The sequence below is a fragment of the Drepanopeziza brunnea genome, assembly GCF_022702325.1.
Source record: "Drepanopeziza brunnea f. sp. 'multigermtubi' strain 214-2 chromosome Unknown ctg15, whole genome shotgun sequence".
Lineage (NCBI taxonomy): Eukaryota > Fungi > Ascomycota > Leotiomycetes > Helotiales > Drepanopezizaceae > Drepanopeziza > Drepanopeziza brunnea.
Window position 1 is genome coordinate 1,634,440 of NW_027094078.1, and position 15,993 is coordinate 1,650,432.

The 15,993-nt window shown below is 52.0% G+C and overlaps 5 protein-coding genes across 5 annotated transcripts; 2 read left to right on the forward strand and 3 right to left on the reverse strand.

The window, feature by feature from the left end:
- Nucleotides 1-434: 434 nt before the first annotated feature.
- Nucleotides 435-1,676, reverse strand: L3040_008382 (uncharacterized protein; the record flags this gene model as incomplete). The annotated part of the gene is made up of 1 exon (XM_007295327.2): nt 435-1,676. The coding sequence occupies one exon, from the start codon at nt 1,674-1,676 to the stop codon at nt 435-437; it is 1,242 nt and encodes a 413-aa protein (XP_007295389.2).
- A 1,234-nt stretch (nt 1,677-2,910) lies between these two features.
- L3040_008383 (uncharacterized protein) lies at nt 2,911-5,844 on the forward strand (the record flags this gene model as incomplete). Its single annotated transcript, XM_007295326.2, has 1 exon — nt 2,911-5,844. One exon carries the CDS (start codon nt 2,911-2,913, stop codon nt 5,842-5,844), a length of 2,934 nt encoding a protein of 977 aa, XP_007295388.2.
- A 953-nt stretch (nt 5,845-6,797) lies between these two features.
- On the reverse strand, nt 6,798-9,272 carry L3040_008384 (uncharacterized protein; the record flags this gene model as incomplete). Its single annotated transcript, XM_066154020.1, has 11 exons — nt 6,798-7,236; nt 7,317-7,405; nt 7,466-8,076; nt 8,128-8,169; nt 8,220-8,313; nt 8,370-8,547; nt 8,595-8,802; nt 8,854-8,867; nt 8,926-8,942; nt 9,002-9,029; nt 9,082-9,272. 11 exons carry the CDS (start codon nt 9,270-9,272, stop codon nt 6,798-6,800), a joined length of 1,911 nt encoding a protein of 636 aa, XP_066010562.1.
- A 1,266-nt stretch (nt 9,273-10,538) lies between these two features.
- On the forward strand, nt 10,539-14,192 carry L3040_008385 (uncharacterized protein; the record flags this gene model as incomplete). Its single annotated transcript, XM_066154021.1, has 7 exons — nt 10,539-10,844; nt 11,027-11,341; nt 11,421-11,867; nt 11,979-12,008; nt 12,084-13,106; nt 13,163-13,975; nt 14,025-14,192. The coding sequence occupies 7 exons, from the start codon at nt 10,539-10,541 to the stop codon at nt 14,190-14,192; spliced, it is 3,102 nt and encodes a 1,033-aa protein (XP_066010563.1).
- A 1,492-nt stretch (nt 14,193-15,684) lies between these two features.
- Nucleotides 15,685-15,990, reverse strand: L3040_008386 (uncharacterized protein; the record flags this gene model as incomplete). Its single annotated transcript, XM_007295323.1, has 1 exon — nt 15,685-15,990. The coding sequence occupies one exon, from the start codon at nt 15,988-15,990 to the stop codon at nt 15,685-15,687; it is 306 nt and encodes a 101-aa protein (XP_007295385.1).
- Between the last annotated feature and the right edge of the window lie 3 nt (nt 15,991-15,993).

The following is a 15,993-nucleotide window of genomic DNA, read 5'->3' on the forward strand; positions in this document are numbered from 1 at the left end:
GCGAACCCAAAACATGGAGATGCGGGCGAGGAGGGTGAGGAGGGCGGACTGTGCGTGAAACGGTTCCCGTTTTGACGAACGGAAAGACGGCGAATAGTTCGTCATTAGAGTGTCAGCGTGTGAAGCTGTGGGTGTGGGTGTGTGAGAACGCTATCAGATGGGGTTTCGAAGAGAGCGCAAGCAAGCAGCATACCCTTTAAAGCTGGATAAAATCGGACGAACGAACGCACGACTTTCGGGCAATGCGCAGAAGCACAGTAAGCCAGAGAACCAACATTACTGTACTTGTACCGGTACAATCCACTGACTCATTCAATTTTGAAAGATGGTATACCGGTACGGTAACCTAGCAGATCGGCGACTGATGGCCCTTGTTTCAGCGGCCCATGACTTATAAGCTTTTGACTGTCCCGACGACCCTAGGCTACCGGTACCTATGTCGCTGTGCGCCTCGAATCAACTTCGACATTAGGCCCGCCGGAAATCGTCGTAGTCTCTTCCGCGTTTCCAACAGCTTCGGAGAAAGACGCAGCTGGTGTCAAAAGCGGAGCGGTCCGCTTGCGATTTGGACTCTCTGATTCATACTCGGAGATCGCAGCAAGCAACTCGTCGTCCCGAATTCCTTCCTCGGAGAACGACGGACTCGGGCTGGTTGGTGCCGTTGAAGTTTTGCCAGACGAAGAAGCAGCCTGTTGACGGTATGATTTTTGCAGTGGGATTCTAGATACTGCCTGCCCGTCTGCATTCGAAAGGGAATCGTCCGCCAGTTCGAATCGCGATCTCTTACTTGCTGCTCCTTGATCAGAAGAAGAACTTTCCGGGTACCGTTTCGATCCATTTTCCAAATTCGTTGAAGGGGATGTGCCGAAGTTGGGCTCCTCATCGGCGAAGCTGGAAGGCGGACACGCACTAATTGGGGCCTTGCTCGACGAGACATCCGTATAGAGCTCCTGGGCTTTGCTGGACGCACCATGAGACGCTTGAGCAGCGGAGCTACTGTAGATTGGACGCAATAACTCAGCAGGGTGCGTCACTGGCTTGTCCGCACCTGATGCTCGAGGAGGATCTCCTAAAAGCGCCATGACAGCACTCCGGGCCCGAACCAGGTACCGGATCTGATGTCTACAATCATCAAGAGTACTATGCTTCGACCCTTGAAATTTGACTTCATTGGGAAAATCCCTCCCAAGCATCTCGCCGTAGCACTTCACCAGCGTCCTGACACACATATCATTAAAATTATTCCACGGCTTTGCTATCTTACAAGCCTCGTAAGCCGAGCGAATCCACACATTGTCAGCCACTGCCCCATTTCCCCAGATCTTCGTATGGGAATTCCCGCGGCGACCGGGGGATATCCTCGCCGTAGTCGCCACACAACTTGCGATGAACTTGTTCAGTTGTTTCAGAGCGTCTGGCAGCGCAATCGTCGACTCTCGACTGGTTTCCAGAGTACCAGGAATATGTCGCTGGAGCCAAGTCATGGTGTCCTGGTCCTTGACCAGCTTGACTGCGAGACACGATGTGAGACTAACAGGCGTCTGGAATCGACCAAGCTCAACCCCTGTGTCGATGTCGAAATGGATAGCTCCTATCTCAATGATGCACGGGTTGAAGAGGAGGGAAGTGACCTCGAGGTCCAACATGATGTTGGTATGGAGATCTTTCGATTTCATTGTGACTGGGGATTCACACAATTGAGGCCAGGAGAGCTTCCGGCTGTGTAGCTTTTTTGATGAGGTTCCCAAATTTGGGGAAGACCATCAAGCAATGGGAAATGGGAAATGGGAAATGGTTAGGTAGTGGATTTGTGAGTACCTATCCGTATGGTAATGGTACTATCCGTATGGTAGTGGTAGGTACCGGTAGATGATATCTGATGTCATGGAACCTGAAAATTCCAAGGGGAGTCGGGACACGTCGGAAGGTAGTTCTCGGTACTGGGCTCGCGCTAGCCGTCAGTGCACCATCGGCTCTGATACTGTAGGGCGGCCAAAGCCGAAAAGTCAAATAATGAGTGAAAGTAAATCCAAACTGAATCAGTGATACCGTACCTATTCCACCACAAGCATAAAAAGGGGTTGACTGAGGCCAAAGTACGTAGTGTTTGTCGAATGGTAGAAGGTCGAGAATACACGCCGGTTGGGTTTCGAGGCCTCCGAGGCAACATATCGCAGGTTTCGGAGTTGATCCTGCACGTGATGCGGCCGCTAGCTCGCTATTACATGCCGTCCCCGTGTCTCCTTCTCTGCTCCGTACGCACTCAACAACTTCTATGTATATTTCTTCTCATCGTCAGCCTGGGTCTGACCCATAGCTTGGTGCTGTCCGTCTTATCAAGACCAAATATTCTACGTTAACCATCCATGCATTATCAGCCGGCCTCCAGAGTATATTATCGACAGGAAACTTCCTCGTTCTATCCGCACGCTGGCGCAATTTTCTGACTGCAAGCGGCCATCACGTGATCAGCACCTCGCCGTCGAGCTCTTGAGGCCGGCGGTTTAGGTGAAATACAGAAACGCAACTGATCGTCAGATACCCATCTGCGCCTCTCCATATTTACAGGCTATCCGGAAGTGATTGTGGAATTTTTCTTCTCATTTGCTTTAGTCTGTAGTTCGCGTATTGCATCCACGGAAACGGCTGAAAGAGAGAACGAGGACAATGCATTCGGCGAGTGCGAAAGCAGCCCTTTGGGCGGCCCAAAAAAATGTTTTCAGCCATACTACTACAGCATTGTGTGTCTGAGATGGGTCTATTCCGTTTGCGATCTTGCTTCCGAGTCTTTCATCTTTCTTTTGTTTCCGCGTCTTTATCTCAGGGCCAAAGCCAGATCTTCTTCTCCCAGCACGATATTCTAAAATATTTCAACGCCCGCGGCTTCCAAGCCCCACAGTGCAACTCAAAATGTCGTTCAGTGGAGATCCAGCATCCGAATATTTCCGTACAAATCCTCTCGTGGCTGTGTATCATGCCGAAACAAATTGGAATTCAGGGACAGCTGCGGTCGGAAGGTTCCTCGGCAAAGTAGTTCTGGGGCTGATATGGCTCATCATTCGCGCCATCATCATCTTCATCATATTTTTGTGGAATTCCGGCCTCAGCTGGATCGCCAGGATACCTCCAGTCGACGAGCTCGTGGAGATGGCATCCCAGTCCGAGGTATCCATGGTGGGTAGGGTCTTCATCGCCCTGGTGATGCTGGGCCTCGGATTATGGATCTACATATCACACAACAATGCCGCTTTTCGTCGCTCAATAATTTTGCGGACAGCATCAGTTCGACCGGTTGCGATTGACGGCGCCTTATCCGGTCGCACATCAATCGTCAAAACTTTTCTATCGTGGGTGGACACGCAACTCGACCGCGAGGCACGCTTCACGAATCGGTTCCTAGCTAGAGTGTTCAACAGAAGTAATTATCAGTACCTCTGGCCCCTGGCTCTCGGTTTTCTATCGCTTTTGTCTCAGTATATTGCTATGGGAGATCCTAGAAGGATTGTCTTGGAACCGAATTCATCAGAATGGGAGTCCGTTGCTTCCATGGTTCAACTCGCCGCTTACAATGCCGGCCACTGGTTGGCCGTCTTTGTCATTACGCCTCTTGTTGTACTCTACTACTCGTATGGCGGCAAGGCGATGTACACGGTCATTCTTACGGGTGTGATGATATACTTCACCAGAATCGCCATTGCAAGTCATAATATCGATCGCTCATCCGAGACTTGGAGGACTGCCTGGAAAGCTGCTCAAGCATCTCGGCCGGCCATAGATCCCAATTCTCGCTGGATCAGACAGGTTTGGGGCTTCATATTTGGGCTAATGCTTTTGATGGGCACGTTGAGCGAGATACTGCGCCACTTCCTCCGTTGGAAACGAAGCCCCTCTAACGCCAACCGCATCATGACCTCTAACGGGAGTCCTCGTCGTGTTATTACACCTGGACTTGAAAATGTAGTTTCACCAATTGTACCTGCGCCTGTCATTCCTCCAGCACAGCTTTATACACCTGCCGGCACATCAACTGCTCCACCTACGACTCCATTGACGCCTCTCCATCCAGCAACAACTCTCCATACACCTGGAATAATCGTCGCACCAGTCGTCACACCTGGGATTTCTCCTCCCTCTGAATCGCGGGATGAACATTTCTTCATGCCCCTCCTAGGCCTCGGACCGAAACTCGATGTGGTCGGCTACTTTTTCAGGGACTGGTTCTATTCCGTAGCGGAATTTCTTCAGGGCATTCTCGTCGGAATTGTTTCACTCTTCAATGCGAGGCAATACTTTGGAGGCTTGTTCATAGCGACGCTCTTTGTATGGAGAGAGCCCGCGCGTATATTCGCATGTTATGTGGGCTCGTTGATCCAATCTGGGTTACTCTGGACTAAAGAAGCGATCTACGAATTAACGAAGGAGTTTTTCCGGGGTTTGGAGGCGCGTCTATGGGATCCAGTAGTTGCTTTTACTGCTGGTTTTTTCATGTGGTTCACTAGGCTGTTGTTTGATTGGAATTTCGTACGCGACAGGAAATCTCTCATCGCACTTATTGTTGTTCTGGTCATGGCCATTGTCCGCCATACCAGGCTCAACAGGTCCAATATACCGTCGAAAGCCCCAGTGGTACCTACCTACGCGCCTACCGATGTCACCGTAATCATTCCTACAAGGGGAAAGCGAACCTTCGAGGATGCAGAGTTCATGAAGGGTCTCTCGAGCATTCTTGCCGAAGAGCCCGCAGAGGTTATCATTACCACCAATGGCAGCATGGATAATCACAGGTCGATGAATGCGATTTGCGGGCTCTTTGGTACGCACCGAGTCAGAGTAACGTCGGTGCACGAGGACAACCTCCGCCGTCAATTCCTCAAGGCGACGAACCAAACAACTACGAAAGTCATCTGTTACGCCCATACACGAGTCGGCTGGCCTCAAGGCTTCCTCAAGGATGCCCTCGTGCCCTTCGAAGACCAAACGGTCGGACTCGTCGGCATCCCTGCCTTCTGGACGCGCTCTCTCGTCCGCTCAAACCAACTCAACAGAGACGATCAAAACGGCGATATCGAATCTCCTCCCACAGACGACCGCGGCATCGTTGGCAGATTCCTCGACTACGTCGTCTCAGCTTCCCTATTCCACAACAATCGACAGAACGCCACCGACATCCCTTCTAGCAACAGTACAGTGTCCGGCCGCACAGCGCTCATCCGCACCGAAATCGTCCAGTCGCCCGCCTTCCGCTTCCAATTTATGCAAGAGACGTATAACGGCAAGCCGCCCCCGCCATCTAGCATCCGTGACGGCGCCGCTCGCTTCATCTCGCGATTCGTTTCCAACGCCGGCTTCAAGACCACCTTCTGCGACGGCAAACCCGACAGCCCCTCCCGAGCCTTCATCGAAGTGCCCCGCCTCGAAAACCCCACTCTCTCCGCATACTGCAAAAAGCTCGTCGCCGAGTACCGCAGCTCCTACCGCCAAGAGCTGACCTCCGTCTTCTCCTACATCCCCGTCCTCGTCCGCGCGCTGCTCAACTGGTCTCTGCTCAACGAATTTTTGATTTGCCTGCTGGTCTGGAAGGCCTTCGAGCGCACAAGCATCCTCCGGGTCTTCCTTGTCGCGCTGTTCATCCGGAAGATCCTCGCGATCGGGCACTCGGGTCACTACGACGCTTATTTGCGGATGCAGGGAGGTCTGGGCTCCATGATTGCCAGCGTCGTCTTTTCGCGCTTCTGCGGCCTCTTCAGGCTGTGGGCGTTCCTTACGCCGTGGGTGTACCGTGTTGAGAAGACGGAGGGCGATTTTTTTTCTCCGCCTGGTCTTGGTAGGCGGTTGGTTAGATAGAGATAGATGGGTTGTCATGTAGCTAGGTCGGATGGAGTGAAGACGGTTGTGGTTGGCGTTGGGGCATTTGGTGGAGTTGGCGTTATGTTTTTTTCTTCTCTATTATTTTCTTCCTCTTTTCTCTCTCGTTGATTTTAGTTCTGGCAATTTCATTCGTCCAATACACGAAAACAATTTGCTCTTTTGTTTTCCAAGAATTGAAAGTAAATTTTGTGAGTGAAGTGTATACTCGAAACTCTTTTTTACAACTCGCTTATTTCATCTCATCCTTTGTTCAGCTCGCTGATAAGTTCTTGGGGCTAAAGGTAACTACTAACTTACTCTGCGAACTACTCTATGTACTAGAGGACCTTCATGATATTATTATTAATATTTGATAATATAAAAACTCCATTCCATGGTAACCATCTCCAAAATTGATACATCTTATCCTACTCCGCTTTGAACCAAGCCGTAATTACTCCGTACATCAAGTGCTACCTGAGGTAGTCGCCATACATACATACATACCTTCCTTTTCCTATACACGATGCTTCCCCCGTATCGCCTTTCAAGTCCAAGTTCAAGTTTTCACCATGATCCGTATCATTTACGATCGTTCTTCAACGGCGCTCTAGAAAAGAATGATGATAATTCACCCATATACGTACGCTTGTCGTCTTTCGTCGCGTTGGTTGATGCTAGATACCAGCACTACTGTAGTAGTATCCCAGCGCTCGCAGGCCAGGGAGGAACTGGTATGTAGACCCAGGAGTGATTTATGCAGGGCTAGTAATAGAAGAGGGGCCACCGGGTCCGTTTTAGGTTACTCGGTTTGTATGGTACACTGACTAAGTAAGCACAGAAAGAGAGGGAAAAGAAAAAAAAAAAGCCCGTTGAAACTCGCGGAGCAATGTTTTCAGACGACGGCATGCATATAGCCTTGCCTAGCCTTGCCTAGCCCACCTTGCAATCTACTTCAACCAGACCCAGATCCAATCAGCGAGCGTCCGGGCGTTCTCCAGCGTGAGGCCGCTCGCGGGGAACAGCAGCTTGCCCTTGCGCGTCTTCGAGCCCGAGGCCTGGATGGTATTCCGCAGATCGTTCGACCGCTCGGGACCCCAGTGGCGGAGGCGGGAGAGGCCGAGGCCGTGGCGGCGGACCTTGTAGCCGAGGATGAGGACGAGGAAGACGGGGATGCCGATGTAGGAGGCGACGAAGCGGCGCGTGTCGAACGGGTCCTCGAGGAAGGCGGCCACGCCGTTGAAGACGAGGAGGATGCTGCAGGCGACCATGCCGTAGGCGGCTTTGAGCCACTGCCCGTGGGACTTGTACGGGTAGCGGGCGTGGTCGCGGTCGTACATGGCGGCTTGGGCTTCGGAGGCGTTGCCGTAGAGTTTGACGTCTTCGAGTCTGTGGGTTGGAAGGGGCAGTTAGCATGGTGTTGTCTTATTGCTGTGAGAGCTGAGGGCAGAGGGCAGTGGACAACTTGCGTTTTAAAGAAGCTGAGGTACGTGGCGCAAATGGAAATGTAGACGATGAGACATGATACTGTGCAGTTTGATGCAAGCTCGCTCAGTCGCTGCGAGTCCCGTCAGCATCTCAGAATGTGGAGAACTAGCCCTTGTGTCCATCGACTCACCTCTCCTGGGCTTCCAGTACGTCCCATATATCCTATCAACATCATGGCCGCAGTTACCAAAACTGCTCGAGTGGGAACCCCAGATCGACAAGCCCGGAGTCTCCTAGAGATGAATTCCGGCCCCGTCTGATCCTGCAATGCCAACGTATGCAGAACCCTGGAAGCCACATACATCGAGTTTATGGCGCAGGTGAACGACGAGAACACAAAGACGGCATTGAAGAGGTGCGCAGCGGAGGGGATTCCGGCTTCGACGACGGCAATGATGAAAGGCGACTTGGCACCAACGGATTGTGCTTTCCCATTGATGAATGGGTGGTCGCTGGGGACGACGAAGGAGACCGTGAGCATGGCTAGAGAGTAGAGCGTGATGATTCGGAGGTTGATCTTCCGGGCTCCCATCTTCATGCTTTCGGCGTCGGCGAGGGATTTACTCTCAGCGGCGGTGGAGGCGATGATATCCATGCCGACGTAGGCAAAGATGGCGTGGACGATCGTTGTCCACATAGCTAGAAAGGTACCAATGGTGCCTTGGATCACGCGTTGGATGTTTCCGTCTTCGTCCTTGACCTGATAGACTGGGTTGAAGAACGAGTAGGGTCTGTCCCAATCTGTGGTGGGTAAGTTGAGCCAACCAGTAAGAGACTATAGGTATGGCTTACATCTTGATCCTATCACTTGGGAATAATATGCATCGGCGCGTGCTATTGCTACCGTCAGTGCAGAAGAAGATCGATTGCGCCCTTATACTCACGCCTCATGATACCCAGAACAAGCATCATCATGATCAGCATTACGATGAAGATGATCTTGAAGCATCCAAAGATGTATTCGAGCTCGCCAAAGACCTGCCAGTAGTTAGCAAGCAGATACGGCATACTAAATAGTCAAGTTGCCAGCATGCCTTGACTGGGAACATGTTGATGCATATCACAATAACGAGAAATAACGATATCCAGACTGCATTATCGACATTCTCTCCAGTGCTCCAGTGTAAGAATGTCTTGTGGTCATCGTATCGAAACCTGATCGTATTCGAAACGGCAACTAGTTCATCGGCAGCAAGAATAGTATATGCAAACCTGGCAAGTTAGTGGTTTGGCCTTGCGATGGGTGAGGAAACTGATACCAGTACATCCAACCAACTGCGAAGCCAACTCCGCGGTCAAGGAAGCGTCGAGGGAACTCCATGACTGGGGCATTGACAGGCATCAGAGCAGTCATTTCACACAATGATGATATCACCGACGATATCACAGTACCCATCAAGACGTAAGAAAGAACCGCGCCGCCTGGTCCAGCGACAGCTAGTGAAGTGCCGCATCCGAGAAAAAGGCCTTGTGTTGATAGTATCAGCATTTGGCGAGTCTGGAGTCCAATCCGCTTACCATTTCCAATAGTGCTGGATGTTTTCTGTTGTCAGTCGCAACCGGAAATTCTGGGAGCTGGGAGAACAGTACCCAGAAAATGCAATCATCTGCACAGAGCGCTGATCAGAAAAATGCATTACCCTCGAGGGTCGTCGGTCGGGCTTACATTGATGTGCCTCTCCCTCAATACTCTCCTGGATTTGATAAGCTTTCAGTGCAGTTGCCTACCTCAGTGCGACAACTCACCATACACTCTCCCCTCGTGGCTCGTTGCGTTCGTCGACATTTGTAGGCTCGTTTACGGAAGGGGGATATTCAATGTCAGGGGTAATTGGCGATCGAGTCGCCTCGCTGATCTCGTAGATTTGCGGCGACACAACTTCAGGCTTCTCATGGTCCATAGTTGATGTTGATGTTGATGTTGACATTGAGCTCATGGTAGCAGGCTGGAAGTGCTGGCAGGTAACCTACCTACTTCGCTTTGACCTGGGGGCTGAGCAGATTCGGTCAAGCGATGAGAAGATGTGCAGCCTGGGCTCTTATCTGGCTGGCACCAAATAAAAAACAACACAGCCTTGATGCGAGGGGATATTGGGAGAACGAACGAATGCCTGTACCCGCGTAACACAAAGGTTCCCCGCCGCGTAAGTCATCGAATCGACATCCCCCGTAAATAGTCACGTAACGCAAGAATAGCGGTCATGATCTCTGATCCAGAAACTGGCGTGGTACTGCCTTCAAACTCCTGTCGCAGATCTAGAGCACATCGGGGAATGGTTTCCAAGCAAAGTCAACAAGGATTCACAGCTGGATGAGAGAAGACCAAATAATGCAATAATGATCAGGGTCGTGATGAGATGAGAAGGCAGACACAACGTGGTGTATTGGCATGCGGAGGACATACTAGCTCCCGGCAACAGCAACACCTGAGTGGTACGATAGGGGAATTGGAACGCCACAGACAGGCACTGTTCCCAGGGTCTTCTGAGTCCTGGCGACTCACTGTCTGCCCGCAACCTTCTGAAAACCCGGGGCATATCCTCGGCATGCGAGTGCAGATAGACATCATGCAAGAGTCCCAAAAAAAATCAGCCCAGGGGGGCAATTGGACACACGAGGCTCATCTGTGGGCAAGAGAGCGAGCTTTCTTTTGCCCTGAATTCATGATTTCTCTCCCATCAATCGAGCACTAGGGCAAATCGAAGCTCGAGGCGAGGCGAGACGGGTTCAACATGTGTAACTCGGCGGCGTGTCTGTCCTGAGAAGCGTCAACGTAAACAGAGACTAGTCGGTGTCGGAGAGCCCTGACAGCTCTGTCCAGCCATCCGTCCCCAACGCATAGCACCCTGGTCCCCATTGTTGGCCCAGCCTAGACTCTCTTGTGCAACTCACTATCCTCTTGCCGGTCAAGCTGTACCTGCCAGCCGCTGGCCACTGAAACGGCCCTGGTGTCGTCGCGACCAGATACCGTACCTCGCACCCACCCTCGATATCCCAACTCCCACTTCCAATCCGAGTGCGAATCCCACTCCCACTCCCGCTTCTTCAAGCCCCAGGCGCATCTCCTAACCTCGCTGCCTCGAGCACCCCAAAGCTTATGAGTGATAATCTTAAACCCACCGTGAACTCCAAACAGGGCGCGACACTCATCGCGCGTCCTATGCGGCAGAGCAATCCCAATCCATACCGGGTCGCAGGCTGCGATGGCCGGACCAGCCTCCTCCTCCATGTTCACACGCCTCACGAGCGCGTATAGGCTGTTGACGCTTCGAAGCGACATTGACAACATCATCCTGGAATTATTGGGCCAGTTCTCGCTGGAGAGGATATACTGTGACGGCGACAAGGACACGTATCAGCACCTGGTCATCACGCTGTTGGCGCAACTGAACGTCATATTCCATGTCCAGAGACTGTCGCTGCCGTCGGAGCTCCAGCAGGTCGGCTGGTATTTGGGCTTTCTGGCAAGCTGGGAGGTGACGCTTCGCGCCATGGAGTTTGTGCTGAATGTAAGTCAAGTCACCCGTGACAAGACACTAGAGTAAGAGTAGCGGCTTGCCAGAGACCGCATCTCTCCTCGGGAGAAGGCCTCGACTTCGTGCACACACCAAACTGAAACCACAAGAGAGAGAGAGAGAGAGAGAGAGATTTGTATACAAATAAATACTTACGACCAAATCTTGACGCATAGGTGATCGATGAAGGGAGAGAAAGCCTCTGGGAGGCCCAGGCGCTGAGAGATCAACACCTCCCCGAGTTGCTGCTGAACGCCCTCAGATTTGCTACGCTTCATCCCAAGACATCAAATCAACGCGCCAAAGACCGCCGCGATCGATTTGCGCGCATCCACAGATCTTTGGAGCGAGTTGTGGACAGTTATCCAGGCCCTGGATCCTTCCTCTTGTCGATATGTAAGGAGGTGACGGATTCGCTTCGCACAGATCCGGATGGTCTTGGTCTCCCCCCACGGATGAGATCCGAATTGCCAAATTTGGCCACAGAATTAGTAGGAAAAATGCCAGTGATTTGTGTTGGAGGGCATCTGGATGTTTACTACAATAGCTGACAGGTGCTGGCTGATCTAGTACCCGCTACCTGAGTGTCTTACATCTCAGCACGTAGCCAATCTCGTTTCCCAAGGTGGCTTGCCCGGCGACTGGCTTGCTCAGTTCATGGCGCTTCGAGATGTTTCCCAGTTCGTGGTTGGAGCCTCGGTTCAGTATACCGTCAAGAGAGAGACGCGAGATATGAGGCTCCAGACTACCTCCGCCAGGACACGGAATGCGGTATTGCACGTTCTCGAAATCATCCGGACGCCCGCACATATCTCCAAAGTGGACCTGGTCTCGTACTTCAGCGACACATTTCGAATCATCCTTCCGGATACACTTTTGTTAACGAGGAGAGGCTCCTCAGATGCCCTAGCTGATGAGACCGATATTGACGCCATAGACGCTCTTTGCACGAGGCTATGCGATCGGCAGGTTCTGAATCGAGTGAGCGATAGGGAAATGATGCATAGCATCTCACAGGTATGTAAGAAAGTAGAAGTTCTACACGATCCAAGTGGCCAATTGAGGACGAATCGGCCGAAGGTATTTGTGGTGAATTGTGAAGGATGTCATGTACTGGGAGATGGTCAGCTCAAGGCGTCGGGCAAGCTGAATCTAGCTGTAAGTGTTGCATGCCCGGGGTTCCTACCTGGAGCGAAAAATCATTTCTGGGAAACGAATTACTGAAATGACTAGCTGGATACAAGAGATGCATCAGAAGTCTACCTCCCACTGAACTCCAAATGTCTTGTCTGCGGAGAAGTGATCAGCATGATGCGCGAAATACCACTGGCGAGACAGACGTGGGAGCTTTTGAAGCCTCTGGAGTCGAATGCCGACACTATAAACGTGGAACGGCACTTGCCCACCCAGTTTCAAATGGCCCCAAAATTTGATGCTAATATCCCTTACAATCACGGATGTGGGAACATGTTCCGAGAAGGCAGGCATCGATCATTCGAGCCTGGTGCATCCAGCCCTCCACCAGGTCATATCCAGATTCCACCAAGCTCCCCCGATAGGACCAGATCTATGCCTGCTACATTTCTTGTATCTCCTAGCTCACCGGGGCTGGGTAGGAGACTGGATACGCCGCGAACAGACTTTGCCCCATCCGAAGAATTAACTTCTAGCGACGGCGCAACATACTTTGATACGCCCGGCATCTCACCAGATCCTTCCCAAAAGCCGACCGCGGCCCCTATGGATACAATCTCGCCACTTTCGCCAACTTTCACAGTTCCTGGAGGTAGCCAACCTCGATTACACTCTAACTCGACAATATCGTTTGAGCCAGAAGCACTGCCGAGAAGTCGGACGGCTTCCTCGCCCGCGCTAGCAGAGAAAAGCAAGTCAAGATCCTGGCGATCGAAACTTACATCTTCGAAGAAAGAATGTTCAAAGGCGACTCCGGGAGACGTTAGTTCTATATCATCGACAACCCTGGAGTCGCAGAAACTCGACGAGATATGCTTGAAAAATCTGACCAGCTCGTCCAAGATCTCGAGGGGTAAGAGCGGAAAGAACATCAATGTTGCAATATCACAGAACTCGTGTTACGTGCTTTTCTGGACACAGGCGTCCATCAACATATGGGATGTCAGCTCTTCCTCGCCTATCCTCGGGCGAGCGGTCTTGACGGAAAGCAATTGCGTTTTAGCAGCAGTTACGAAAGTCTACCTGGCATATATTATTGGCACCAGGGACCAGAAACTCACAGTAGGTCCCAAGAATGACTCGCAGTGAATTTTGCTCAGCTGACATGTCACATCAAGCTTCGAATCGTGAATCTAATACAGCCCTCGGTCCCAATGATAGAATACCGAATGCCCTCTTCGCCTTGGTGTCACAGCATTTGTATCGACCCCAAGGAAAACCACGTCGTAGTCGGGTTTGACAATTCCACCGTCCGCTTTTTCAGCACCGCCAGATCCGAAGAACCCCGTGAAGAGCGTCTTCACATCCGCAACCATAGGGACTGCAGGCAATGCCCTCCAATCGATACATTATCCTTCTCTAACGACGGACTGGTTCTCCTCGCCAGTACACGCGGCCCTAAGAACGGGATCATACAGATATACTCTTGGCGCTTCCCCTTCGAAGAGAGTCAGGAGCTCACCACATGCCGCTACCACGTGCCGCTGCACGAATCCGAGGATAACGGCGTGTCATCGGCCATCTTCCGCTCTGGGGTGGGTGGCGAGGAGAACCTAGTCTGCATCTCAACATGGACGCAATCCGGCGTCCCAGTCCTCGTCCAACCGCAAGGTGGTCATCGCAGCGAGATCAGAACCGACTCCTCCGCTCACCAAGGTAAGCTCGGTAGCAGGATCCAATGTGCGGCATTCTCCCCCACCGGTAGCGAGCTGGCCATGGTGAACGACAAAGGCCATCTGTATCACATCTCCCACCTGAACGCGAATCCGATGGAAGTCAAGCGGATCGCGACGTCGAAGGAGTTGACGACGAAATCGAGTTTCTTCGCCATGACCTTCATGCGGCTGCTGGATGAGGATGCGGTAGTGATGGCGTGGGCGGACTCGGGGAAGAGCATGGGGTACGTCAAGAAAGTACCGGTGGGGTATAGCGTAAGTGCAGGCAGAGCAGACCGGACATATGATCTGATACTGCGAACAGGATACAGCGACCCCGCGCACGACTCTGACACCCGGCTTCTTCCATTCTCCTCGCTATGAACTCCCCAGCGAAGGCAGAGAGATTCCCAAGCCGCCGGTGGAGCTGAGCGTCACTGAGATCCCGGCCCCGCTCCACATTGTGAAGGGATATCCGAAAGAGAAGCCCTGAACAGCAGGACGACACTTGGTCGGAATTCAGCCGCCGCATAGGTAGAGCCGTGAGAGTCTAGACTTGCAGCTCGAACCGGAATGGAGGAGTTGATTTCTACTAATGAGCAACGGGCGCTCAAATGCATGGCCACGACTTTATAATAATGATGATGAAATAGGAATACCCACCCACTACGGTTTAGATCTCCAATGTTATTCTTTACCAATGTACAGTCACTTCTATGCATGGTCGACGGTGTTCGTCGTCCTCGATCTCTCTCTCTCTCTCTCATGATACACTGTGCAACCCTCCAACAGTAGACCTCAACGAGGCCAGGTAAGGCCCCAAATCGTAGTCGCACAACAACAAATTGCACACACGACCACCCGAATTTTCCCACCATCCCCACAGCCATCATCCCAGAAGCATCGCAAGCTTCTTCATAAACACAATGAGGATCAGACCAGTAAAGAGGCTTATCAAGATCAAGTCGCCATACAGAAACACGATAGAAAACAGAGAAATACCACTCTCCCTCGCTCCTCTGGATCGCTGACGAACAGCAGGAGACGCATCCACCTAGAGCGAGAGAACTGGCACATGATAAGACGCTCAAAGAAACAACAACCCCATAGCTAACAGCAACTTGTGCCGCCGACGCGAGAGACAGGAAGTCAAGAGCCGCTCGCCGTGCGCGGTGCCCGTACAGGCAGGGAGTGGAATGCTAGGAGGCTTGCAAAGTCGAAGCAATCCCTAAACCCTGTCAAACCCAGCCTAGCCTAGCCCAGCCCAGCCTAATCCCCCATCCGCGAAATCCCCATCCGTGAAATCCCCATCCTATGTTCAAAGACCCCCACAGCGAAGCCACAACACCATCCCGATTTTCGATTCCCTGTCAGCTCTTGAAAGACGCTGGCTGATAGCGCTCGCTGCAGTCATCAGAGTGGAGCAAAGGGAAACAAGAAAGGCTCCTTGGTGTCGCGGGGAGCATACCTCCCTTTTCCCTCTCTCTGACCTGGGGTTGGCCCTGGGAAGGGGGCACGAGAATGTGAGAGGGAGGAGACGTGGGTCCGAATCCTCCAGGGGCCAAATTCAATTCATTTTATTCTCATCCCTTTTGGAGGTTTCGATATAAGATTTTAATTGATTTTTGATTTTAGAACGATAGGGGAGAGAGTGGAGGGGGTGGTTCTGTCGTAGGCTCGCTCGTTTGCTCGCTTGATTGTTTTGGGTTGGGTTTCCTTCTCCATTCCCCCCCCTCCCCCTTCCTTTAATCCACATCAAATCACATGCAGAAAGAGGGAAAGAAAGATTTGATTAGGATTACCTTTTTGGATATATTGAATTTCGGCGGCTACATCTAATAGTGGGACTTGACGTCGAACTTTTGGGGCCCTTTCCCCTATTACAGCCAGCTAGCCAGCCCAGGCCAGCCAATCGTCCCTAAAGATGGGCATATATATCGCTAATACACACACAAACGCACACGTACAAGCAAAGCCACACTGCACTAGATGATGCCTTCATAGCACCACCCGTTACCCACACAAAAAGGCAACTGGGACGGGTACGTGAGCGTAAACACTACCCGGCTCCTGGGCCTCAGATCCATCCAGCAGCGGCGCTGGATACCAGCACGACTTTTCAGACCGCCCAAATGACGAGCTCGGCGACCTGCGCGCCCTGGAGTATTTCCGATCAGGACAGCGGCCCTGATGCTCCCGCAGATGGCGTCCTCGAACCCCGCGCTCAGACACTTCGTCATAGCCATAACTGCCATGAACGAGAGCCTCGAGCTGTTGCGCGGGCCAGCCATAGC